The 27,449-nt window shown below is 39.1% G+C and overlaps 1 protein-coding gene across 2 annotated transcripts; it reads left to right on the forward strand.

Annotated features, from left to right (window-relative positions):
• Positions 1 to 5,351: 5,351 nt before the first annotated feature.
• On the forward strand, positions 5,352 to 27,418 carry med4 (mediator complex subunit 4). Of its 2 annotated transcripts, none has more exons than XM_043700381.2 (7): positions 5,352 to 5,492; positions 9,514 to 9,580; positions 13,713 to 13,883; positions 16,245 to 16,302; positions 17,805 to 17,891; positions 18,816 to 18,947; positions 24,676 to 27,418. In XM_043700381.2, the coding sequence occupies exons 1-7, from the start codon at positions 5,422 to 5,424 to the stop codon at positions 24,846 to 24,848; spliced, it is 759 nt and encodes a 252-aa protein (XP_043556316.1). In that variant the 5' UTR covers positions 5,352 to 5,421; the 3' UTR covers positions 24,849 to 27,418. The 2 variants fall into 2 exon arrangements, with proteins under 2 accessions (XP_043556316.1, XP_043556315.1); XM_043700380.2 differs by lacking the exon at positions 5,352 to 5,492 and adding an exon at positions 5,546 to 5,691.
• Positions 27,419 to 27,449: the final 31 nt, after the last annotated feature.

Genomic DNA, 27,449 nt, shown 5'->3' on the forward strand with positions numbered 1-27,449 from the left:
TCGGTGAACTTCACCAGAATGCACCCAGTACCCCCATTCAGATCATTAATATATAAAGTGAACAGCTGCGGCCCCAACACTGAACCCTGTGGGACACCACTTGTCACTAGCTACCATTCCAAAAAAGAATCTTTTATCCCAACACTCTGCCTTCTGTCAGACAGCCAATCCTCAATCCGTGCCAGTAGCTCACCTCGAACATCATGGGCCCTCACCTTACTCAGCAGCCTCCGTGAGGCACGTTATCAAAGGCCTTTTGGAAATCTAGGCAGATAACATCCACTGGATTTCCCTGGTTTAACCTACTTGTTACCTCTTCAAAGAATTCTAACAGATTTGTCAGGCATGACCTCCCCTTACGAAATCCATGCTGACTTATTCTAGTCTGATGAGGCACCTCCAAGAATTTAGAAATCTCATCCTTCGCGATGGATTCTAGAATTTTACCTACAACTAAGGTTAGGCTAATTGGCCTATAATTTTCCATCTTTTGTCTTGATCCTTTCTTGAACAAGGGGGTTACAACAGCGATTTTCCAATCATCTGGGACTTTCCCTGACTCCAGTGATTTTTGAAAGATCACAACAAATGCTTCTGCTATTTCCACAGCCACCTCCCTCAGAACTCTAGGACGTAGCCCATTCGGGCCAGGAGATTTATCAATTTTTAGACCTTTTAGCTTTTCTAGCACTTTCTCTTTTGTAATGGCTACCATACTCAACTCTGCCCCTTGACTTTCCTTAATTGTTGGGATAGTACTCATGTCTTCCACTGTGAAGGCTGACACAAAGTATTTATTAAGTTCTTCAGCTATTTCCTTATCTCCCATCATGAGCCTTCCTGCATGAATTTGGAGTGGCCCAATTTCTACTTTTGCTTCTTGTTTGTTTGTTATGTATTGAAAGACACTTTTACTATCATTTCTAATATTACCGGCTAGCCTACCTTCATATTTGATCCTCTCTTTCCTTACTTTTCTCTTTGTTGTCCTTTGTTTGGTTTTGCAGTCTTCCCAATCTTCTGATTTTGCAGTGCTCTTGGCCACTTTATAGGCTCTCTCTTTTTCTATGATACATTTCCTGACTTCCTTTGTTAGCCATGGCTGTCAACCCCATCCACTATTGCATAAATGCTGCACCCCCTCTCCCCCACCCCCGCCGGCTTCACACTTCACTTCAGCTCCCATGAGTCATCTACACTTGAAACCTTAGGCAGCACGGTGGCACAGTGGTTAGCACTGCTGCCTCACAGCGCCAGAGACCCGGGTTCAATTCCCGACTCAGGCGACTGACTGTGTGGAGTTTGCACATTCTCCCCGTGTCTGCGTGGGTTTCCTCCGGGTGCTCCGGTTTCCTCCCACATCACAAAGATGTGCGGGTCAGGTGAATTGGCCGTGCTAAATTGCCCGTAGTGTTAGGTTGTAGGGGTATGGGTGGGTTGCGCTTCGGCGGGTCGGTGTGGACTTGTTGGGCCGAAGGGCCTGTTTCCACACTGTAAGTAATCTAATCTAATCTAATCTTAGCTTGCTTTCTCTCCATGGATACTGTCTGAACCACTGTACTCTCCAGTGTTTTGTTTAAAGTCCCACAAGCTCTGTAGATGTCTAATAATGTCTCTTAACAGGTTGATTAGAAGAGAAAAGATGACGCTAGATTTACAGGAGGCTATTGACATGAAATGTAGAAAGCTAAGGAGCAATTTGAAAATAAGGAAGGGAGCTAGGATGTGGACAGTAGAGCTTTTGGATAAGCAAAATTTTATGTAGAGAGGAAGCTGAGAGATCAGCCAGAAAATGAATTAAAGTAATCAGGTTTACTGATAATAATGGTGTGAGCAAGATTTCAGATAAGCTACGGAGATGCAGAGATGATTATGTTATGGAAGTGCAAATGGCCACATTAGTGATGCTGAAGCTCAGTTCAGGGTGTCAAAGTTGCAAAAAAAAATTCAATCTCCAAGAAGATGACTACAAAACAGAGTTGATATTGATGATTGAAGTCTATGACCTTGGACTTCCCAATATTTAGTTGAAATAAGTTTCTGCCCACTCGATGATATAGCAAAAACACTGAAGGAGTCGAGAGAGGTGGTAATGAAGTGGAACCAGAAGTCAGTGTGCATTTTGAAACTGACATGTTTTCAGATGATACCACCAAGGGATAGCATGGAGGTAAGAAATAGAAAGGGGTCAAGGTTAAATTCTTTGGGTTCCAGTGTGGAAGCAGGAAGATAAGTCATAATAAGTGTTTCTCTGGCTACCACTAGGTTGATGAGAATGAATCCAGACAGTCTTCCTACCTGTAGTATAATTTAATTGTTTAGAAGGAATTTAATATTTATTCTGCTGTTATAGGGAAAATCACTAGTCTCGGCATCTGTGTTAGGGTTCAATGACAGAGTTTATTGTACAAGGAAATATCGGAGCTCCGGGGAGAGAAAGACACCAACAGCACAGTGGTCAGCTGCAATTCCTCTCTGAACCTGGAGCACATATCTTTATACATCTTGTGATACAATAGCCGGAGATGTGTTGCTGGAAAAGCGCAGCAGGTCAGGCAGCATCCAGGGAACAGGAGAATCGACGTTTCGGGCATAAGCCCTTCTTCAGGAATGAGGGCTTATGCCCGAAACGTCGATTCTCCTGTTCCCTGGATGCTGCCTGACCTGCTGCGCTTTTCCAGCAACACATCTCCGGCTCTGATCTCCAGCATCTGCAGACCTCACTTTCTCCTTGTGATACAATAGGTCAGTGCTGAGATTATTGTCTTTGTAACATGATTTGGTTTATGGCAATCATTGCAGAGTCAGTGATAGTTTGGATACAGCCATTGTCAATTCCAGTGCAGCCTTTGTTAATTTCAACACAGTTGTTGTTAGTTTCACTGCAGACATTGTCAGTTTCAATGTCTACGCGGAAGTCCATTGCTACAGTAATAGGCGCTAATTGCTCTTCCTGAGCAATTTAGATTAGAATCAGTCTAAACATTATGGCACAGACAGCAGCACACAGGGGGCTAACACCTTCAACACATTATCTGGGCTGACATCAATTGTTAAAGTTCACCTGAGAATGTAATTTTTTTAAAAATGTTTTGTGATTTACATATGAAAGAATTGAATCTAACATGGTCATTCTAACAGATGAGAGACTTAACAAACAATCAAGGTATTTTTCAATGTATAATTTCAGTTACATCACACAGTAAACCTTTGCTATAAATTGTGTCTTATAACTGTATACTCCACAACTACTTGATGAAGGAGCAGCGCTCCGAAAGCTGGTGCTTCAAATTAAACCTGTTGGACTATAACCTGCTGTTGAGTGATTTTTAACTTTGTACACCTCAGTTCAACACCGGCACCTCCAAATCATGACCACCGTTTTCAGGCAGAATTTCCTTAATTTGAAAGATTCTCAAAATCATTCAGTTTTGAATTTTTCCTACAAAAATCAACAATGAATTGCACAAGAGCTGAAAACGTGTTGCTGGAAAAGCGCATTCCTGAAGAAGGGCTCATGCCCGAAACATCGATTCTCCTGCTCCTTGGATGCTGCCTGACCTGCTGCGCTTTTCCAGCAACACATTTTCAGCTCTGATCTCCAGCATCTGCAGCCCTCACTTTCTCCCAATGAATTGCACAACCCAATAATATTCAACAATTGATTTTCAAGTTGCAAAACTTTCCTTGTTTTTCAGTTACGGCAGTCCAACTTCTATTTCAATCTATTTTTCCAAAAACTAAAGCATGTTGTCTCTTACAGGAAATCCAAGATCTTACAAAGAGAGAAAAGTATGTTTCAACAGAACAGATGTCTTCCAGAAGAGATATTCCTGAGATTAAAGGTTTTCCAGATGATCTCACCTGAGTTAGCAGCAGAATTCTTCTGTAAAGGAAATTCAGAAAATTAATGGTTCCTCAGAGAAGATAATACACCAACAACAGTGTACCAGGAATGACGTCCAAGTGAACAATATACAAGAGATAAGAGATCCTCAATCTGATTTATAGATGTGGACGTGCCATTGTTGGACTGTGGTGGGCAAGGTCAGAAGTCACATTAGGTTATAGTCCAACAGGTTTATTTGAAATTACAAGCTTTTGGAGAGCTGTTCCTTCATTCGATGTCAATGTTCAGAATCAATGAGGTCAGTCTTCAAGCAATCTACCTCTCATCTCCCAAGTCTGAAGAGAGTGGAGGGTTCTGGGGAAATTGTGAACTATCTAGACCTGAATTTGTGAAGTCAGAGGTTTGGGGAGATGGGTAATAATAAATGTATCATAGTTAATTGCAAGATTGCATAACTGATTAACTGTGGGGGATAACAACTTGGGGTTAGAAGTATTTTAAAAATGATGGCTCAGAAGGAGTTAATGTTTATGTTGAACTGGTGTCCACCAATTAGATAATGTCACACATCTGAGTTCCTGAGAGAGGCTAACTGGTCTGCACAGCTTCTGATAGTCCTAAGTAATTCTGTGGAACAAAGTAATCTAAACTGTAACTATTGCTATCATGCGAATAAAAAACTACCTTGTTAGGTAAAACAAGTGCTCTTTTGTTTGGACTCACAATTTTGATTTCCTTTAATTTTGTTTTCTTCTGCACTGACCTTCGAGGTCCGTGCGCAGCAGAGCCTGAAATCAGTCCTAGAAATTGTACGGCACACTGATAGGTCTGTTCGGACCCTCGGTGTGACTACGCAACTACCCAGATTAGAGGAAACATGCTCACACAGTGGTTCTATCCTCTACTACTGATAATTAGACAGGCCCTAAATTTAGCAAGTAAAAACTGAAATAACTGCGGATGCTGTAAATCAGAAATAAAAACAGAAATTTCTGGAAATGCTCAGCAAGTATGGTAGCATCTGTGGAGAGAAATCAGAATTAAGGTCCCTAGGACAGACCATTCCTGGATTTAGCATACTGGCGGCCACAAACTATCCAAACCAGAATACAACACTATTCCAACTAAGAAACATAGGTGTTGGAATAGGAATGCATTTATTTATTTTTCTAATTATTCCTATGATTTGTAATGCTGGACATTTTATTTTACCCCTTAAGAATTTGTACTTAATAATCTATAACTAAGCACCTTTGTATCTAAGTGGCGACTTGTAAACTTTTCACTGTAATCATGAGTACGTGTGACAATAAAACTAATAATATCTCTAATTTTAGTAGAACCATATGGAATTGTGCGCAAAGGTAAATAAAACAGAAAGAGATTAATCTGCAAATTAGGCAATATTAATTAACATATATTCACGATAATAGTCCAAACTGTGAATTACTCTATTTCTGCACTGCCATCTCGACTGTGAACACCAGCAAAGTTCGCACCATCGGAAGCTCACGCAGCCTGAGTTGAGACTGGTAAACGCGCAGGCGCAGTGGCAGCGGCAGCTGGCGGTAATGGCGGCGTCGGAAAGAAGTACCAAGGAGAAGCTGTTGGCCCTGCTGGATGATCTGGAAGTGCTGTGTCGGTAAGAGGCCGAGCTTTAAAATGGTTTTTTTTGCGTCCCGAGGAGTGGATTGTGTCTATTTCTTTTATTTAGAAGGGATTTCCGACTCTGGGCTCCAACGTCCGGTGACCTCTGAATGAGAGAAAATGTCAGCTATTTCTGACAAACATTGGAAGAGGGATGTGGAAGGAATCTCTAGAGCACCGAATCTGGATAAAAGGTGATGGGATGGGAGAAAACATTTGTTGGGGTGGGAATGTAAGGCAAAGCAAAGGAAAAGCGAGGAATGAAATGGGAGTTTAGGAGCCCTGGATGTCAAAAGATGGAAAGCTGGCATTTCAGAATAATCCAGATAATGATTCGAATCCCACCAAACCAGTGTAAGATTCTGTATTAATTTCAAAATAAATTAAACATTGGTGTCAGTAAAAATGACCGTGGACCTGATTGTTGTAAAAATCCAATTAGTTCAGTTTATACATTTAAAGGTGGGAACTTGTTTCTGTGATTCCAGTCATGCATTCATACGGTTGATTCGTCTAACTGTCCTTCTAAGCGGGTGTATCAAGATACTCACTAATCACGAGGGCAAGTCTCAGAGTGGCATAATAAATAAAAACCGAAAGAACTGCGGATGCTGTAAATCAGAATCAAAAACAGAAGTTGCTGGAAAAACTCAGCAGGTCTGTCAGCATCTGTGCAGAGAAATCAGAGCACAAGCTGGAAGAACAACATCTCATTTTCCGCTTAGGGACCCTGCAGATCTCTGGACTCAATATCACGTTCAATATTCAGGGCCTGACCTCTCCCATGTCCTCGCCCCCTCCTTCACACATCAGGCCTTGTCATCCCATAGTCTGCCATTCATACTATGTATCATTAGCCACTAACAGTTTCCATTAACAGCTATTCACCCTCCTAGCCAGATTGTTATGTACTCCTTTGTCTGTCCAACTATTCTTGTCTCTCTTTGGGCTCTAGCCCCACCTATCATTTGCCCTTTACCCACCCTATCTTCTGCATATAAATCAACATTTTCCAAGCTACCGTCAGTTCTGAGGAAGGGTCATCGGATTAGAAATGTTAACTCTGATTTCTCTTCACAGATGCTGCCAGACCTGCTGAGCTTTTCCAGCAACTTCTGTTTTTGTTAGGGATAATAAATGCCACTTGCATCCCCAATAATTCATTTGACTTATACAGTGTTGTTTCTTTGGTTGTCCTATTGATTTGCTACTCTAACCTCCAATGGGAATTTGTAAAATTCTGTTGAAATTCTATCCCCATTTGTGAGATTCATATACAGTGCAGAAAAGGCCCTTTGGCCCATTGAGTCTGCACTCATATAACTACAAGTAAAAGTACACAAATTCCAATTTCCTACACTTGGAATCATAGAGTCCAACAGCACAGAGACAGGCTCTTTGGCCAAAACTGGTCCATGCCAATCAAAATGTCTGTCCACGCTAACTCCATTTCCCTGCACTTGGCTCATATCTTTCAAATTCTTTCCTATCCATGTATTTGTCCATGTATTTGTCCATTTGTTTAAATGCTGTTAATGTACTTGCCTCAACCACTTCCGCTGGCAGCTCATTCCATATGCGTACCACCCTCTGCATAAAAATTTGTCCTATATCCTTGAATGTTTGAAGTACTCATCCAAATATTTTTTAAAGGTCCTAAGGTTTCTAGTCTCCACTACCATCCCAGTCAGTGCATTTCAGACTCCTACCAGTTGCTGAGTTTCCCAAGTTCCCTCTGAATCTCCTGCCCCCTACTCTAAAACAATGCTTTCTTGTGATTGACCCCTCAACCAAGGGGTTGCTCTCTATTCATCTGTCCATAACCCTCATAATCTTATACACTTCAATCATGACCCCTCTCAGACTTCTTGCTCTAAAGAAAACAATTCAAGCCTACATAATCTCTCAATTTCTCCATCCCAGGCGACCTCCTGGTGAACCTTCTCTGTACCCCCTCTAGTGATATCACATCCTTCCTCTGACAAGGTGATCACAGCTGCACAAAGTACTCCAGTTTTAGCCTGACCAACGCTCTGTGCAACTCCAACATTACGTCCTTGCTATTATACTTCATGCCACAACTGAAGAAAGCAAGTGTCCCATATGCCTTCTTAACTATCCTATTCATTGTTCTGCTGACCTCAAGGGCCTGTAAATAATTAAACCAAGACCTCTCTGCTGTTCTAAGATACCCAGTATCATTAAATATTCTTGTTTCTTCTTCCAAAGTGCAGTTAAATACCATTTGCCACTGGTCCATCCATCTGACCAACCCATCTATATCTTCCTGTAAGCTACAACCATCGTCTTCACTATTAACACAGATGTTTGTAGACAGTATTAGGCAGATTTTTAAAATGATTCAAGGGTGACGTGAACTATTAACAGCTATTAACTTTTTAAAAGTTGAGGTATTTTTCACATTATGGCTAAATATTGAGGGGCAATTGCATTTCTACTTAAGTCCTTCGTTTTATTGGCAGCTTGATTGAATGCCTTGAAAGAATTGAAGCAATCAAAAACCTTAGACATAGGACAGCATTTACACTAAATTAGCTGAAACCTGACATGGTGAATATATGCACTAGGTCATTCTCTTTCCTTTTTAGTATGTCATTTTTTTCTGCTTTTAAAAAAAACGATATTTGAATAACCATAATATTTCATCTTTGCTCACTGTTTCTTTTTGCCAAGAGAGAAATGTTACCTTTGGACATTACTTATGACAAACAATATTGAGGCATAGCATTTCTGTTTTCATGAACGTGCCTAGCTCTGCATTTTTCACAAAAGTAATGATCATCACACTGGTGCTCTCCATCCATGCCTTATCCAGCTGATCATTCACTTTGTTTGAACCTGGGCTTTAAGCTTCATCAAACGGTTTGTCATTTGGGGTTGGGAGTGGAGGTGGGAGGGAAATTAATAGCGTGTCTCACTTGACATCTTTATCTAAACTATATTGTATCTAAGAAATACATAAAAGTACATTACGTGACATTTCAGTTTTCCTCTTGATTTTACATGAAATGTACATAAGATGCTGCCTCACAGCGCCAGAGACCTGGGTTCACTTCCCGCCTCAGGCGACTGACTGTGTGGAGTTTGCACGTTCTCCCCGTGTCTGCGTGGGTTTCCTCCGGGTGCTCCGGTTTCCTCCCACAGTCCAAAGATGTGCAGGTCAGGTGAATTGGCCATACTAAATTGCCCGTAGTGTTAGGTAAGGGGTAAATGTAGGGGTATGGGTGGATTGCGCTTCGGCGGGGCGGTGTGGACTTGTTGGGCCGAAGGGCCTGTTTCCACACTGTAAGTAATCTAATCTAATCAGTTTCTTTCAACGTGATAGTGTGGCACCCTGAGGTACCTCTCACAATTCGAATTACCGCTCATATTTACAACATTTCGCTTGATATTCACATTTGTCAGTAGGAACCACTGTTAGTTTGTGTCAAGTGCACATGAGCAACAGGCTATGATGCAGCATTATAAATAAAGCACTGGAAGCCTCGTTGTTGATGAGACAAAATAGATTTTATAGAGGAAGCAGGTACAACAATGAATGTCTCTGGTCTCTGCTGGTCGTAAAGATTTTGCCTGAAGTAAGTTTAAGAATTTTTTACAGTTATTCCTGGATGTGAGAACACAACACTAAAGTACTTATGATGTGACAAAAAAAAATCTATTAATTGAGCCAGTCAATAATGTTGACTGACCTACAAAATATTAGATTGGTGCAGTAGAATATGCTGTTTCAAATTGTTGCCGTGTTAATTCAGAACAGACTTAGAGGAACACTTTCTTTACTTCTGACTACGCCATATTTAACCCGGGAGTACTTCATGTTATTGTTGGTTGTAAAAAAAAGTGTTATCTTTTGCAGTGCTGACATCATTTCAGCTTGATGAATGCATAAAGTAATATGAATATGTATGGCCTGGTTAGTGAAAGGTGTTTTTCTCCAAGACCAGGAGTCATAAGTTTATTTCCTTTCTAATATTATTCCTTTTTGTCCTTAGGGAATTAATTGAGCTGCTTGCATTATCCAGAAACCAGAAAATTGCACAAGCAGGAGAGGAAAATCAGGTGAGGAATGAAAGATAAAACCCAAAAGAACTGAGGATGTTTTAAATCAGAAACAAAACCAGAAGTTCTGAGGAAAGGTTAACTCTGATTCCTCTCCACAGATGGTGCCAGACCTGCTGAGCTTTTCCAGCAGTTTACGTTTTATTAAGGAATGAAAGATGCCTACCTTAGGCAAAGCATTTAATCTTGAATTATTTCTAAGACACTGACACTCCCATCACTGTAGGAACAGTTGCTGTTCATTCAACCCACACTGTAGCTGCCGGTTTGTGTCCAATTGTTGTTGCCTCTGTTGGCAGGGTGGAGTTTTTCTGTATCCGAAGTACTATATTAAATCCCATTTTGTAAAACTGCCTATTTATTATCACTTTGGATGAGAGTAAGTGGAGTCATTAATAAATACATCCATTGCCAATGAGGAAATGGCTTTATCCACAGAGGCGTTAACATTCCTGACTCCTCTGCAACCCCCCTCCCACCCAATTCTCACACTGCCACAATCTATAATATGTCAGACCATGAAAATAAATGATCTTATTTAAATACTATTTTATCCCCAGCATGCTAAGGTTTCATTCAGAGACCATCTCCCATATCAGCGGATTAGGTCATTGATAACTGGACTCAAACCTGCGGATGTTTTGAATTATATGAGTTTTAATTTCTTAAGTATCGCATGTTTCCGTGATTGGCTTGTATTTAATTAAAATGTGTTTTGCTTGATTTTTTTTACCAAAAATATAATCAACTCTCCTCATTTCCTACATTAGTGGAACAAAGGAAGTAGGAGCAAGGTTAGGCCAGTTGGCCTGAGAAACCTGTTCTACCACTGAAACAAATTGTTTATCACTGTTCCACTTTGTCCATTATCCTTACATCCCTGATGTTATTCATATCCAGAAATCTGTTGATTTGTGTCTTGAATATGCTCAAAAATTGAGCTTCCACAGACTTTGGGTTAGAGAATTCAAGAGGTTCACAGCCCTCTAAGTTAATAAATTATTTTTAATCTTGTTCTTGGTGGCATTCCCTTTATTCTGAGAATATGTCCTTGTTTCCAGACTCACCAGCTAGGAGAAATATTCCTCAACATCTCCCATGTCACATCCTGTAAGAATTTTCTAAGTTTCAATACAATTACCTATCATTCTTTGAAACTGTAGCAAATAAAATTCCAATTTCTTTAATTACCTCTCATAAGACACTTCTGTCAGGCAAGCGAATTGTCAAGTAAATCTCTGTTGCACTCCCTCTGTCAAACACATCCTTTGATAAGGAGACTAAACAAAACTCTACACTGTACTGCAGGTGTAATCTCACCAGGGTTCCATATAATTACAGTCAGACAACTTTACTCCTGTATTCAAGGAGACTAACATGCTATTTTCCTTCCTAATCATTTGATGTACTTGTACCCCAGTTTTTGTAAATCATGAACAAAGACACCTTTTGACAGCAACTCTTCCCAAACTCTCATCATTTAAGAAATACCTCACCTTTCTGTTTTATCAATCAAAATTTTAAATGTTTGATTTGTCTGGATACAAAATGATACTTTTCATTGTATCTTGGTATATGTAACAATAATAAATCAAATCAAAATTGATAACTTCACGCGTGTTCATGTTTTATTCTATCTACCATGTTGTAGGCCTTTCACCTACATTCCAACCTCATTTTATGGTGTCAATAAATTTTGAAATTTTACGTTTGGTCCCACATACCTATCAGGTTGCTATGACACAACTGTTCACTCTGATTCTTCCAACTCACTCACTGAAACAGCCTGTCATTCTGAGACTCACACATATATTCCTATTTCCTGCATGTAAACAATTCTCAATCTATAGCAATAAATTATCCACAATTCTATGTGCTTTAATTTTGTTTACTAATTTCCTTTATTGGATCTTTACTGGAAGTTTTCTAAAAATGCAAATACCACTACTAGCTTTGGATGCTGGGAATCTTATTTATTGAAATTTCCTGATACTTCTTCATTCTTTGAATTGTCAGAGCATGCTAATAAATAATGGGTAAGGTAGAAATAAAAACTTGTTTTGATTAAGGACTGTACCAGTGCTTGAAATACTCAGGATGGTCACTGGATCCTTCCTGGAAAACAGCCAAGTCACCTATGAAAGTTCAATCATTAGAGCAACTCTTCTGGGAAAAGTCATTGCTGTAGTGGAATAGTTAGAATTGATGAAGAGCTGCTCCTTGAATCACAGGTTAAGTTCGCTTTCTTGAGCTTGCTGCTGAGGGATTCACCATGAATCCCTCAGCAGCAAACCTGAGAAAAGCAAAATGTGATTGGAGGAGGAATGTTGTGGTGAGTGGTGGTGGAAACAAATTCTGTTCAGGCCGGAGCAGTGCCAATTTAGGGATGCTAATGTGATCAAAACCAGAGAAAACATGGCTACAGGCCTGAGCAAGTAGGGCCACAATTAGGTGGTCAGGGAAAGTGGAAGGAAGTACTAGTCGATGTAGGACTGCAAGGCCAAAGACAGTGTAGCCTGAGAGGGGTGGGAAGCAAGGCCAGAGCCCAGAGACTGAAGATTGGTGCAAAGGGATTGAGGAGAGGGACTTCAAAGTCAGAAAATGAAGAGAAAGGGACTGCAAAAGTGGAGATGGGGGAGAAGTACTGCAAACACGAGAGAGTCTTAGACTTCTTACCAAATGAAGAGTCAAATGTTTGGATATTGCTTTGTTGATTATGCTCAATTAGTTAATATTTGAAGCTTTATTTCATAAAGATACACATGTGCCATGAAGTCTTACATTGTCTTGTATACAGTCACTTGTTTCAATTTAAATACTGTAGTGTTCGAAATTAATGCTCTTATTAAAAGTTGTGGCTTCAAGTTTAGTGGAGCAGTGATGAATATTAAGTGGCTCGATGGTTAGTACTGCTACCTCACAGCGCCAGGAACCTGGGTTCGATTCCACCCTTGGGCAACTGTCTGCGTTGGGTTTGCACATTCTCCCGTGTGTGCATGGGTTTCTGCCAAGTGCACTGGTTTTCTCCCACAGTCCAAAGATGTGCAAGTTAGGTGGATTGACCATGCAAAATTGCCCATAATGTTCAGGGATGTTCAGGAATTGGGTAGGGGGATGGCCCTGGGTGGGATGCTGTTCAGAGGATCTGTGTGGACCAGTTGGGCTGAATGGTCTGCATCCACACTGTAGGGATTCTATTCTACTCATTCTATTCTGTTTTATATTTTGAATTCTTCCAGTTATGCTTCTGTGCAAGTGCAGATATCCCATATATCAACACAAATGCCAAAGGCAATGTTACTATAAGACTGTTTCACCTAATAATGGTGTTAGTGTGAATTTAAGGAGAGCCTCCGCATACAAAAAGTAGCCCTCAAATCTGAAGAGGAGTTCTCTAAAATGAAAAGATATTTGACCCTGGACTGCACAAATTATTTGCGTATGTCATGTCTATTCATTTGTTTTAATACAGCAGCTGACATTGAGTATTCTTGTTGAGGCACAAATAAAACAGTCTTTCTAAGAAGAAAACTTATGTCCAGATTGACTAACAAATTGGTGACTGTTACTTAGTGTAATGATGTAAGTGTAAATGCATTGCTTGGCATAATTGCTTCCAATGTTTCCGTATTATTATTGTTTCCAGCTACAGCTTATTATGGCACATGATGAGTATATGTTTCTGCTCATTGGGGTATGTAAAACTGGATGCCATTTAAAAATAAGGGGTCACCTATTTAAGACGGAGATGAAGGAAATTTCTTCTTCTCTTAGAGGGAACGTTAGTCTTTGGAATTCTCTTCCACTGATATAGTGGAGGCTGGATCATCAAATATATTCAAGGCTAATTTTGATCTAAAACAGAGAGGGGCAGCAGGAAGGAAGTTACAAACCGATGAATCATGATCTTATTAAACAGTGAGCAAGTTCAATGGACCCCTGAATGGCTTATTCTAGTTCCTATTTCTTATAATACTAAAATCCAGTAAGTATGAAAATAATGGCATAAAGAATCTCAGAACAGCATTCTACCACCAACTTTCAAAACCAGTTAGTTCAAGTATTTGAATAATGCCAGTCAATTGTAGTATTAGTTTAAATAACTTCTTAAAATGTAGTATTTGTTTTTCAGATCCTGGATCTGTTGATTCAGAAAGATGGAGAATTCCAAGAAATAGTAAGAGTAGCAATAGAACAAGGCAAGATTCAAGAGGAAATGCATCTTCTGGAGAAAGAGGTCGAAAAAAGAGATGGTGACATCCAGCAGTTACAGAAACAGCTCAAAGAGGCTGAACACATATTAGTGAGTTACAGCTACTTGGAAATGTACAATTTTCACAGATCTTAAAATCTGGAGCAGATTTTACCATTGAATATTGGGGATTGGCAGATAATTGAAGTTTCCCTTTTTTTCACTTTACTTTTCTAAGGTTTCAGTCAGATGTTGTCAATGAATCTAATCAAGTTCCCAAAATGTAAAAGTGGAACACTTTTTTTTTCTACTTCATAAATCTCTTTATTCTTGTTGACTTGGTTTCATTGAGCTACAGAACTGGTTACAACACAGTTGGAAGATATTCGGTCCTCAAATCAAAGCTCCCTTCAAGACCAATTTAACCAAAACTTAGCCTGTAACTTTATAAATTTTTTCACTTTGTGCTTATCCAATTTCCCCTTGAAAAACCCAGATGAATCTCCCTCCATGCCCCCATCAATCAGTGAATTATAGATTTCAAACACTTTTTGATGTCACTTCTGGTTCTTTTGCCAAACACTTCAAATAGGTGTCATTTGGTTTCTCACCCTTTGACCATTGGGAACGGTTTCGCTATATCTAATGTTTAGACCCCTTATCGTTGTGAACACCTCTGTCACATCTGCTCTCACCTTATCTTCTCTAAGAACAACAACTTGAGCCTATCCACTTTAACCAGGAAGTGAAGTGTCTCATCCCTAGAACCATTCTCGTAAATATTTTCTGCACCCAGTTTGATGCCTTCACATCCTTCATAACACGTGGCACTCAGAATTAGATGCAATACTCTACCAAGGCTGAATTACTATCTACTCTTTTTTTAAAAAGTCATCATAAGCTCCTTTCTTTTGCAATCTGCTCTGCCACCTTCAACACTTTGTGGACATATAACTCCTGAAGTCCCTCTGCTCCTACATAGTGCAGCTCTTTTTCTTTCCTACCAAAATGCACCACATCACACTTCTATAAATTAAATTTCCCCTGCTGCATATCCACGCATTCCATCAGCCTGGCTGTGTCAACTTTTTTCACCAATTTCCTCACAGTTCACAGTATTTTCAAGTTTTATGCCATCTGCAAATTCTGAAATTGTGCTGAATACAACCAAGTCTAAATCATACATAAATTCAAAAAAATGTAATGGTCCTACCTTGTACATATGCTTGGAAGACTCCACTAAGAATATAAGAAAGGTTTGCTGACCCCATTAGTGTGTGCACTAGCAGTGATGTTTCTCATAAATATATTTAAACAGAGTAAGTAATATATAAAAATGAAGATGTGAGAATATATATATAGTGTAAGAAAAAGTGTTAAACATAGAATTTTAATTTTAATAATCAGCTTAATATTGCATATCCCTATACATTTGTGAATAATTAGTGAGAATACGCTGTCAGTGCAGATTATTTGGATATTTGATGTCAGCAAGTATATTGTATTGCAGAAGAATGTGTGTGAAAGAAACCATGCAAAATGTTCATAAAATTTTGGTAACTGTAAATTATCAACTCCATTATCATGGCTATCTATGCTAAGAATTTGATGCAGATGGTAAGAGGATATAGTCCATATCAGTTAGTTTTTGGTTGAAATCCTGAAGTTCAGTCATTAATAAGCGATCAGCCCCCAGCTTGGGAGGGATTTTCAATTAGTCTACTTTTTTCAAAACATGTTCTTGCCCACAGTCACTGTCTCAGCTTGCTCTGCATTTTTATGCTATCCATTTTTGTCCTTCATGTATCTAATTCAGAAGCCTAACCTCCTCTTATCCTGGACATTTAATCAGTTATATTTTCCAACTACTGTACATGCAACAGTTCCATTCTCCACTGATTAGCCCCTTCAGATAAACTTTTGGCTTCTATTGCCCATTAGTATTGATGGCTGACTTTTTGAACATCAGAACTTTTTTTTTCATTCAACAAGCTATCAATTACGAAAGTCTGATTCTTTTGGCTGTACTACATATCATCATGAGACATACCTTGTTCCTCCTTACTTTCAATCTATCATTTTTTCCAGATACATAGGACAGTACCATAAGTTGAATGCTTGTCTTTATTATCAGACTAATTACTTAAGCTCATTTAAAGTCTTCAGTGGAATTATTTTCCAAGATGCCATAGAATTCACTTGAGCCCATGACTATTATATGGATACTATTTTGAGCTTCATTGCATCTTAATTTTATTTTTCAGAAATTTGCTTGGAACCTATTTAATATGCAAGCTTAACTTAATTTTTTAAAGATGCCCTTTCCTAAGGCTTCTCAATTAATGGGGCTGCTTAACCAGTTTAATAGTTGTTCTGGAAAAGCCACATTTAGATCTGCACTTTTAGTTGATACTTAGACAAAGTAAATTTCTACCTGTTAAATGAAGTACTAATTGTGTTCATTCTTTTCAGGCAACTGCTGTGTATCAAGCCAAAGAGAAATTAAAATCGATAGAGAAAGCAAGGAAAGGTAGACATTTTCAACTGGAAAGAAACTTTGAACTGTTGCAGCTACTGAACTGCAGAGACAATTAACGAAGGTCTAATAACAAGACTTATTTCTGAATGAAGTTGTTATAATAAAAACATAGAATATAAGAAATAGGAGTAGGATTAGGTTGTTCACCCCTTGAGCCTGCTTTGCCATTTAATAAAATCAGCCTCATTTCATTTCGGCCTCCATTCCACTTTTCTATCCGTTCTCCATAACCCTTCAACCCATTACTACTTACAAATCTGTCAATCTACTTTAAATTTATTTAATATCTCAAGATCCAATGCAATCTGGTGTGGTGGATGTCACAGATTCACAAAACGTTTGAGAGAAGTAATTTCGACTCATCTGCTTTAAATATACTACACCGTATCTTAAAACTATTTCGTTCCAGATCATAAACATTCTATTGTATGTTTTTGGATTAGTTTGTACCCTTATTCATTTTCTGATATCTCTTAAGTTCTTCTCTTGTTTTAAAACTAAATTAATGGGAATGTGGGCATCACTGGCTTAGTCAGTAGGAATAGGTGATAAATAATTCCCCTCCAGAAGGTGGTGATAAGCTGCTTTTTTAAACAGCTGTAGATCTTGCCATGAAAGGAAGTGAGTTCCAGGATTTTAACTCTGTGACAGTGATGGAACACTGATTATAGTTCCAAGTCAGGATGATGAGTGGCTTGGAGGGGAACTTGAAAAGATATTCCCATGCATATGTTACCCTTGTCCTTCTAGAAGGAGAGGCATTGTGAGTTTTTGAAGCTGCTGTTTGTGAAATCCTGTTACATAAGGGTTTCTGATAACATACCCCCTTTTGTTTTTACATTGGAGAATACAATTAAAACATCCTTGGTAGCAAGCTTTTTGTAATTCTCCTAAAGTTTTATGTAGGACTAGTTGTACTTTTTAGGGGTGGCACGGTCGCTCAGTGGTTAACAATGCTGCCTCACAGTGCCATGGACCCAAGTTTGATTCCAGCCTCGGGCGACTGTCTATGAGGAGTTTGCACATTCTCCGCATGTCTATGTCGGTTTCCTCTGGGTGCTTCGGTTTCCTCCCACAGTCCAAAGATGTGCAGGTTAGGTGAATTGGCCGTGAGAAATTGCCCATAGTGTTAGGCGCATTAGTCAGAGGGAAATGGGTCTGCATGGTTACTGTTCGGAGGGTCGGTGTGGACTTGTTGAGCCGAAGGGCCTGTTTCCACACTGTAGGGGAATCTAATCTAATCTAAATGTGTGTGTATATATTCACTACACGATGACTATAATATAATACTCATCATCAATTGTGCTTTGGATGTCTGGCGCCTTCCTGAAATGTGACCTGCAATAGAGTTAGGGTTAGTGTTCTGTCTTTTTGTGTGAGTAAATACGTTTTTTTCAAAGTTCAACATTTTTTATCTGGTTAGGTAGCTATATTTTTACTGTTTTTTTTGAAGATCAGATCAGTAAGGAGTTATGATTCTGTTTTCTTTGCAGGTGCCATCTCATCTGAAGAGCTTATTAAATATGCACATCGGATAAGTGCTAGTAATGCTGTAGCAGCCCCATTGACATGGGTTCCAGGTACCATTTTAAATATTATTGCTCATTATTTTAATAAAGAGATATTCTAGATGCATTTGCAGCTAGGAGGTCATTTTACCTGTACCACTAATCTCTGAATGGGTTGTCCATTTATTCCCATTTTGCTGCTATTTCTCCATAGCCTTTTCAAAGTTTTGTTTTTCAAATATTTATCCACTTGTATTCCTTTAAAAGCTATAGTGGATTCTGCTTGCATGACTGTTTTTGGTCTGCTATCCACTTCATCCATCTGTGCTTAGAAAAATAAATAATTTTGCAAACATTTACTTTATTTAAGATCATCGTCAAAACAATTAGTTACCAACTTGAGAATAGATGAATGTAGATTTCCCAGATTTACTTACCAAATCAATTCTGACATGTTCTATAATGGTGTATTCCTTTGATTATCTGTTGTTAAAGTACTGAGTTGCTGGATTTCTCAGAGAAAGTGGGAAGTACTTTGTGATTTCTTACCATCATTATGATATATGTAAATGATTTTTTAAAAAATCAAGAGCGTTCTAATTTCTAATGAATTATTCTGTTTAAGGCAAGTTACTATCAATATGTTTTGTGTAATGGGACAGGAACAGGAAGATTACTTCACAGTAACAATTAGACTTGTTACTGTGCTTCCAATTGTAGTATCCTGAAGAAGGGCTTATGCCCGAAATGTCGATTCTCCTGTTCCTTGGATGCTGCCTGACCTGCTGCGCTTTTCCAGCAACACATTTTCAGCTCTGATCTCCAGCATCTGCAGTCCTCACTTTCTCCTTCCAATTGTAGTATGCCCTGCAGCCATAATTGAAAACTGTGAAGGTTGCCTGCCTGGTACCAGAGATAAAGACATCACCCCACAGCTGAGAATGAACTTTGAAGACTTGGATATGATTAATTCTTAGCATTATGCTTTTGATATAGGTGACCCCCGGAGACCTTACCCTACTGATCTGGAAATGAGGAGTGGACTTTTGGGACAGCAAAGCAACCTTTCTACCAATGGGGTGAATGGACATTTACCTGGGGATGCATTGGCTGCAGGCAGATTACCAGGTAAAAGCTGTTGACAGTTTACTTAAAAAAAAAAGACAAAAGAAACTATAACTCAATGTAGGAAACTCATCTGGTGGTATTGACTATGAAGTGAGCTTAGGCCATTAGATCTTCCTAGTGAACTTACTTTGTGTCACTTCTTGATCAATGATTAAAGGTTTTTGGCAGATTTCATCTTATCCTGATTTGGTTGCTAAAGATTGTCATGAGTGGTTTATTTTTCCACTCAATGCTACATTTACTAATCACAGCTGGTGTGGTGGTAGAACTAGGAGTTAAAAAGGGGAAATCCACTTTGGATTCTAATTGTTGTACAGTAGAAATTACATTTGCATGATCATAGGAACAGGATTGGCTCTGCTGTCCATTGTGATTAGCTGTAAGCGCTCATTTCAATGTTTGTATGATTGGCCGGTTAGGTATTAGAGACTAACCAAAGATTTGAGTACTCATTCATGCATGTTATTGATCACAACAGTAAATAACTAAGGATGGTCATGTGGGCTATTTAATCAGACTATATAAATCTGCAATCTCCTTTCATCCAAACCTCTTGTTATCAAAGTAATCAACTCCTCTTGAATTACTTGTGTTTCTGTCCCCTCTAATTGTAATAATGTTCCAGAGATCGGATCATATGAAACCATTTGTACATTTGATATTTGAAGTAGTTCCTGATTTACACACACAACATGCAGTTTTGCAATGTGCATAATCAATATAATACTATGGATATTTTGGTATTTACATTGATTTGAGGTATATGATTTAGAGTCATAGTCATAGAGGTGTACAGCATGGAATAGAATCATACAGCACAGAAACAAACTCTTGGGCCCAATTCGTCCATGTCTACCAAATTTCCTAAACTGAACTAGTCCCGATTGCCTGCATTTGGCCCATATCCCTCTAAACCTTTTCTATCCTTTGTATCTGTCCAAATGCCTTTTAAATATTGTTGTTGTTGTTGTACTCACTTCTACTACTTTCTCTGGCAGCTCATTCCATTTATGCACAAACCTCTGTGTGAAAGTGTTGGCCTCAAGTGCCTTTCAAATCTTTCCCCTCTCATCTTAAACCTATGTCTTCTAATTTTGGACTCCCCAACTTTAGGGAAATGCCACCTTCTCAAAGGCAACTAGTGACAGACAGGCAATAAATGCTAGTCAAGCCAGCAGCATCTATGACAGGCAGGGACAAGGTAGGACTAATAAATTAACTGCATTATTTCAATGGCAGGATACAAATGCTACAGGAAGGATAGAAAGGGAGGCAAAAGAAGAGGGGGAGTGGCATTTTTAATAAGGGATAGCATTACAGCTGTGCTGAGGGAGGATATTCCTAGAAATACATCCAGGGAAGTTATTTGGGTGGAACTGAGAAATAAGAAAGGGATGATAACCTTATTGGGATTGTATTATAGACCCCATAATAATCAGAGGGAAATTGAGAAACAAACTTGTAAGGAGATCTCAGCTATTTGTAAGAATAATAGGGTGGTTATGGTAGGGGATTTTAACTTTCCAAACATAGACTGGGACTGCCATAGTGTTAAGGGTTTAGATGGAGGGGCATTTGTTAAGTGTGTACAAGACAAATTTTTGATTCAGTATGTAGATGTACCTACTAGAGAAGGTGCAAAGATGGAAAGGATAGACCAGATCTAAAAGTTGAAGTTCTAAATTGGAGAAAGGCCAATTTTGATGGTATTAGGCAAGAACTTTCGAAAGCTGATTGGGGACAGATGCTCGCAGGTAAGGGAACGGCTGGAAAATGGGAAGCCTTCAGAAATGAGATAATGAGAATCCAGAGAAAGTATATTCCTGTTAGGGTGAAAGGAAAGGCTGGTAGGTATAGGGAATGCTGGATGACTAAAGAAATTGAGGGTTTGGTTAAGAAAAAGAAGGAAGCATATGTAAGGTATGGACAGAATAGATCGAGTGTATCCTTAGAAGAGTATAAAGGAAGTAAGAATATACTTAAGAGGGAAGTCAGGAGGGCAAAAAGGGGACATGAGATAGCTTTGGCAAATAGAATTAAGGAGAATCCAAAGAGTTTTTACAAATATATTAAGGACAAAAGGATAACTAGGGAGAGAATAGGGTCCCTCAAAGATCAGCAAGGCGGCCTTTGTGTGGAGCCACAGAAAATGGGGGAGATACTGAATGAGTATTTTGCATCAGTATTTACTGTGGAAAAAGATATGGAAGATATAGACTGTCGAGAAATAGATGATGACATCTTGCAAAATGTCCATATTACAGAGGAGGAAGTGCTGGATGTCTTGAAACGGTTAAAGGTGGATAAATCCCCAGGACCTGACCAGTTGTACCCTAGAACTCTGTGGGAAGCTAGAGAAGTGATTGCGGGGCCTCTTACTGAGACATTTGTATCATCAATAGTCACAGGTGAGGTGCCGGAAGACTGGAGGTTGGCTAACGTCGTGCCACTGTTTAAGAAGGGTGGTAAGGACAAGCTAGGGAACTATAGACCAGTGAGCCTGACGTCGGTGGTAGGCATGTTGTTGGAGGGAATCCTGAAAGACAGGGTGTACATGTATTTGGAAAGGTAAGGACTGATTAGGGATAGTCAACATGGCTTTATGCATGGGAAATCATGTCTCACAAACTTGATTGAGTTTTTTGAGGAAGTAACAAGGAAGATTGATGAGGGCAGACCAGTAGATGTGATCTGTATGGACTTCAGTAAGGCGTTCGACAAGTTAACCATGGGAGACTGGTTAGCAAGGTTAGATCTCACGGAAGACAGGGAGAACTAGCCATTTGGATACAGAACTGGCTCAAAGGTAGAAGACCGAGAGTGGTGGTGGAGGGTTGTTTTTCAGACTGGAGGCCTGTGACCAGTGGAATGCCACAAGAATTGGTGCTGGGTCCTCTACTTTTTGTCATTTACATAAATGATTTGGATGCGAGCCTAAGAGGTACAGTTAATAATTTTGCAGATGACACCAAAATTGGAGGTGTAGTGGACAGTGAAGAGGGTTACTTCAGATTACAACAGGATCTTGACCAGATGGGCCAATGAGTTGAGAAGTGGCAGATGGAGTTTAATTCAGATAAATGCGAGGTGCTGCATTTTTGGGAAAGCAAATCTTAGCAGGACTTATACACTTAATGGTAAGGTCCTAGGGAGTGTTGCTGAACAAAGAGACCTCAGAGTGCAGGTTCATAGCTCCTTGAAAGTGAAGTTGCAGGTAGATAGAATAGTGAAGAAGGCGTATGGTATGCTTTCGTTTATTGATCAGAGCACTGAGTACAGGAGTTGGGAGGTCATGTTGAAGCTGTACAGGACATTGGTTAGGCCAGTGTTGGAATATTGCATGCAGTTCTGGTCTCCTTCCTATCGGAAAGATGTTGTGAAACTTGAAAGGGTTCAGAAACGATTTACAAGGATGTTGCCAGGGTTGGAGGATTTGAGTTATAGGGAGAGGCCTAACAGTCTGGGGCTGTTTTCCCTGGAGCGTGGAGGCTGAGGGCTGTCCTTATAGAGGTTTACAAAATTATGAGGGGCATGGACAGGGTAGATAGGCAAAGTCTTTTCCCTGGGGTTGGGGAGTCCAGAACTAGAGGGCATAGGTTTAGGGTGAGAGGGGAAAGATATAAAAGAGACCTATGGGGCAACCTTTTCACAGAGAGTGGTACGTGTATGGAATAAACTGCCAGAGGAAGTGGTGGAGGCTGGTACAATTGCAACATTTAAGAGGCATTTGGATGTGTATATGAATAGGAAGGGTTTGGAGGGATATGGGCCGGGTGCTGGCAGGTGGGACTAGATTGGGTTGGGATATCTGGTTGGCATGGACAGGTTGGACCAAAGGGTCTGTTTCTGTGCTGTACATCTCTATGACTTTGACTCTTATCTATGTCCCTCACGATTTTATAAACCTCTATAAAGTCACCCCTCAGCCTGCTACGCTCCAGAGAAAGAAATTCCCAGTCTTTTGAGCCTCTTCTTATAACACACACAGTTCAGACATGGCAGAGTCCTTATTAAATCTTTTTTGCACTTTTTCCAGTTTGATAATATCCTTCATATAGCAGGATGATCAGAATTGTATGTAGTGCTCCAAATATGGTCTCACCAATCTCTTGCACAGCCATAACATGATATCCCAACTCCTGTATTCAATGTTCTGATCGATGAAGGCAAGCGTGCAAAATGCCACCTTCATCGCCCCGTCAACCTGTGACACCACTCAACAGGGCCCTACCATTAATTATGTAAGTCCTGCCCTGATTTGTCATACCAATCTACAACACTTGGTATTTATCTGAATTAAATTCCATCTGCCATTCCTCGACCTACTGACCCAGTTCATTGAGGTCCCGGTGTACTCTTAGATAACCTTCTTCACTGTCCAATATACCACAAATTTTGGTGTCATTTGCAGACTTACTAACCATGCCTCCTACATTCTCATCCAAATTATTTATATAAATGAGTACTGATCCTTGTGGCACACCACTAGTCACAAGCCTCCAGTCAGAACAACAACCCTGTACCACCACCTTCTGTATCCTACTGTTAAGCAATGTTGTGTCCAATTGGCTTGCTCTCCTTGGATCCCATATGATCTAAACTTAGTATTCAATCCACCACGTGGAACTTTGTCGAAGCTCTTGCTAAAGTCCATGTGGACAACATTTAACACTCTGCCTTTTAGAAGAAACATCTATAGTTTCAATAAATCCCTTTTTACTTTGTTTGACTGATTTGCAGAAATCTTGCCTTAAGCGGATGAGTAAAAAGTTGCTTTCAAAGAAGGATAATAGTTTAGAACTATTAAGAAATAAATTACGTCAAAATTTAAAGTTCCAGACCAGAAGTATTTGCTTAAAACCCTGACGTGCTTATGTGAAACTTGAAAATCTAAGCCAAGATGTATGAAGAATCAAGGAAAAAACTAAAATAGGGAATTGAAGCCACAGTTAAATTAAGCCCTTTAGAGATACATTGGAGAGGGAAATTCTCTCTGAGCAAATGAATGCTTTTGGGATTAATGACATTGTATTTTGCAGTGTGTTTTGAAATCTTGAGTTGTGCTTTATGTAAATAATTTGGTTTATTCTGTTTTATCTTAATGTCTTTTGTATAACAGACTTGTTTTTATTGTTCGAACCAAATTTGCAGCATTGAATGCTTGTGTTTCGGTGAAAAACTACCTAGTTAAAACCTAAAACAAAATATGATCTATAAAGCCAGATTTCAGTCGAGGATTTGATTTGTCCTATAGTAACATCAGCTGGGATCATAATACAAGTATTTCAAGTCAGAGAAGCATAACTTGTGTTTTTTTGATGGGATTTGTGCTTTTTAAGACATTCTTTAAAGTTCTATACTTTCATATCCTTTTTAAAAGGGAACATAATTTGACATCAAGAATTTAAAATAGTGTCATAAAGCTAAATGTATATAAGTAGGGAAGGGTATACCATATTAAGGGTTTGAGACCATTGGTGTTTTCCTTTGGCAGGTGAGCAGCAAGAGACATTGGTTTGATCAGTAAAAAAATATGTTCTGTAAATGATCTTTTGGACTACTACTAATTATTTTCCAAGAACAGGAGTTAAAATGAGAAAGCACACTGAACCAGTAACAGTGGAGACAACATTATAAGTTTCATAATTATCTTGAATAAAATTTTACGAACCTGTCTCGTTACAGATTAAAACACAGTTGTATTTCATGAAAACTTTCTGTATTTCAGATGTACTTGCACCACAATACCCATGGCAGTCAAATGACATGTCTCTCAACCTATTGCCTCCAAACCACAGCAATGATTTTATGCTGGAGCCTCCTGGACATAATAAAGAGAATGAAGATGATGTGGAAGTTATGTCAACTGATTCTTCGAGCAGTAGTAGTGACTCTGATTGAAACCAAGAGAACATGTCTTTTTCTGTTCAATGTTTGGACTTCTAGCGTTGGAAATTCATTTCTTTCCACTGCTCTTCTCCTTTCCGCCCAATACTGTTGATGCTGATCTGGTAGGAACACATCAAGAAAGTGTACTTTGATGAACATGGGTAAAACTTCAACACAGGAAAATTTTCTTTTTTTAAGCTCATTGTCCAATGTGAATATCCTTGATTGTATTTTAATAGATGGTGATAATACCAAATAATAGGAACCAGGTATGAAAGTCTGCAGAATAAACACAGAAACCCAAATGATTGATTTATTATTTGACCTTAATGTTTAACATTATGCACAAGTAGAAATAAGTCATTCTCCCTGATTACTGCGTCAGTCTTCCAATGGAGTATTCTGATTCACTGTATCTCTCACCTGTTCACTGGATCAGGAAGTTGGCATTGCTGATGTCATTGTGTCCATTGATTGCTGCCTCTCATCCCGATCCTCACTTCACTCTCATTACCTCGCTTGCCATCCGCTTTGTTGTCATCCTATCTAACAGCTAGTGTCAGGTGCAAGCCAAGAAAACAAAACAAAAAAAACTTGATTGCCATGATAAGTGAAACTGAAAAGAGGAGATTTAATTGCCAGGACATGTTAAATGAACTCTGGTCGTGCATTTTGTTTTACTTGGAATGTTAAAGGTTAAGAAATTGAGTGAATCGCTGTTTGCTTTTGCAGGCAGTCCATGAGTGTATGCAAGTTGGAATGCAATAAGTGTAATCTTACTTATCCTTATCTTATTTGGACTTATTAGAGATAGTCAGCATGGTACGCTAGTCCAGAAGATTAAGTCACATGAAGTTGGATACAAAATTGGCTTGGTCATAGAAGACAGAAGGTTGTTGTTTGAGTGGAGATCTGTGACCAGTGGTATTCCACAAGGATCTGTGCTGACACCTTTTTGTAATGTATATAATATAAATGATTTGGATGAAAACTTAGGAGGTCTGATTTTAAAGTTTTCAGACAATACGAAAGTTGGTGGACTTGTGAATAACGAGGAGGTTATCAAAGGATACAGCAGGATGAAGTTCGATTGGAAAGTTGAGCAGAGAAATGGCAGATAAAGTTTAGTTCCTGGTCCACATGTCCAGAAAAGGGTGAGGTGATGCATTTTAGAAAGTCAAATACAAAAGTGTACAGTAAATAATGGCAGGATCCTTAGAAGCATTAGTTTATAGAGGAATGTTGCGGTGTAAGTCCATAGCTCTCCGAAAGTGGTAACACAAGTAGATAGGTGGTAAAGGTGGTGTATGGCATGCTCGCTTTCATTGGTTAGGGTTTTGAGTATAAAAGTTGGCAAGTCATATTGCAGCTATGTAAGATTTTAGTTAGGTAATTCTGGTAACCATACTATAGGAAGGATGTGGAGGCTTTGGAGGGAATGTTTGCCAGGATGCTGCCTGAATTGGAGTGTATTAGCTATCAGGAGAGGTTGGACAAAAGGATTGCTTTCACAAGAACATCAGAGGCTGAGGGGTTACCAGATATATGTATATAAAATTAAAGGCATGAAAAGGGTAGATAGTTAAGTATCTTTTTCTCAAGGTGGAATTGTCAAATACAAGGGATGTAGGTTTAAGGTGAGAGGGGAAAGCTAAAGGAGATGTGTGAGTAAAGTTTTTAAATGCAGAGTGTGGTAGGTACTTGGAACGCGCTGCCAGGGAAGGTGATAGAAGCACCACCAAGAAGATACGTTAACAAAGTTTGAGGTGTTTAGACAGGCATAAGAACAAGCAGGAAATAAAGGAATATGGATCATGTGCAGGCGTGTGGGATTTGTTTCGAATAACATAATGGTCAGCACACACATGGTGGGCTGAAAGGCCTGTTCCTATGCTGTACTTGTTTATTATTCTAGCTGTTGGTTCCATTTAAGTAAATTCATAAGTCAATTTATACACCAGTTGGAATGCAATGCAGTACAATACAAGCAAATGTTCACAAGTTTGAATGAAACTTCACAGTCCCTCTAATGGTAAAATGGAATTTCATTCTTTAAGTTGCACATTCATAAGTCAGGAACCATATGTATCTGTGTTAATTTATTCTCGTCAATGTTTTGCGGTTATACACTGAATTTGGAAATAGTTTTAGCAAGAAGCCACTTGCAGCATCCCTGACATTAATGTCACATGCACTAACTACATGTGCAATGAGTCCAGCCCCTGCAATTGCAATGAGAACAGTAGAATTATTTGCATCCGTTAACAACAGAAATTCTTGTTCTGAGGTTGTGTAAAAGCATTATTAAGATAGGTTGATGGGATTGCACTTTGTATCTTGGTGAGTTGCCTGAATGTCAATAATTATTGCCAGTGGATACTTAAAATACCTACCTTCAAATTCCTATCTTCTCAAAAGTTGACACTGTTGACTTGGCAAGCCCCAAAAAATCTTTGTTAAAAGACAACTAGAGCAACTATTACATTGTGATATCAAAACAAAATTAGTTGTAAACATTGTTTTGGAGATGTATATTTCATAGTATAATGATGCAATAAATGTAAATAAATTTTAGAAAACTATTTTCTATTGTCAGCAAATTAGTCTTCATGT

The sequence above is a fragment of the Chiloscyllium plagiosum genome, unplaced genomic scaffold (assembly GCF_037043375.1).
Source record: "Chiloscyllium plagiosum isolate Xiang-an unplaced genomic scaffold, Cpla_swu_hap1 HiC_scaffold_12, whole genome shotgun sequence".
Classification (NCBI taxonomy): Eukaryota; Metazoa; Chordata; class Chondrichthyes; order Orectolobiformes; family Hemiscylliidae; genus Chiloscyllium; species Chiloscyllium plagiosum.

Excerpts from the sequence above, each read along its gene's own strand:
- med4 (XM_043700380.2), top strand. The coding sequence starts at position 5,618 with ATGTCAGCTATTTCTGACAAACATTGGAAGAGGGATGTGGAAGGAATC. Across the intron at positions 5,692-9,513 it reads GCACCGAATCTGGATAAAAG|GGAATTAATTGAGCTGCTTG; the intron begins GTGATGGGATGG and ends TTTTGTCCTTAG. Across the intron at positions 13,884-16,244 it reads AAGAGGCTGAACACATATTA|GCAACTGCTGTGTATCAAGC; the intron begins GTGAGTTACAGC and ends CATTCTTTTCAG.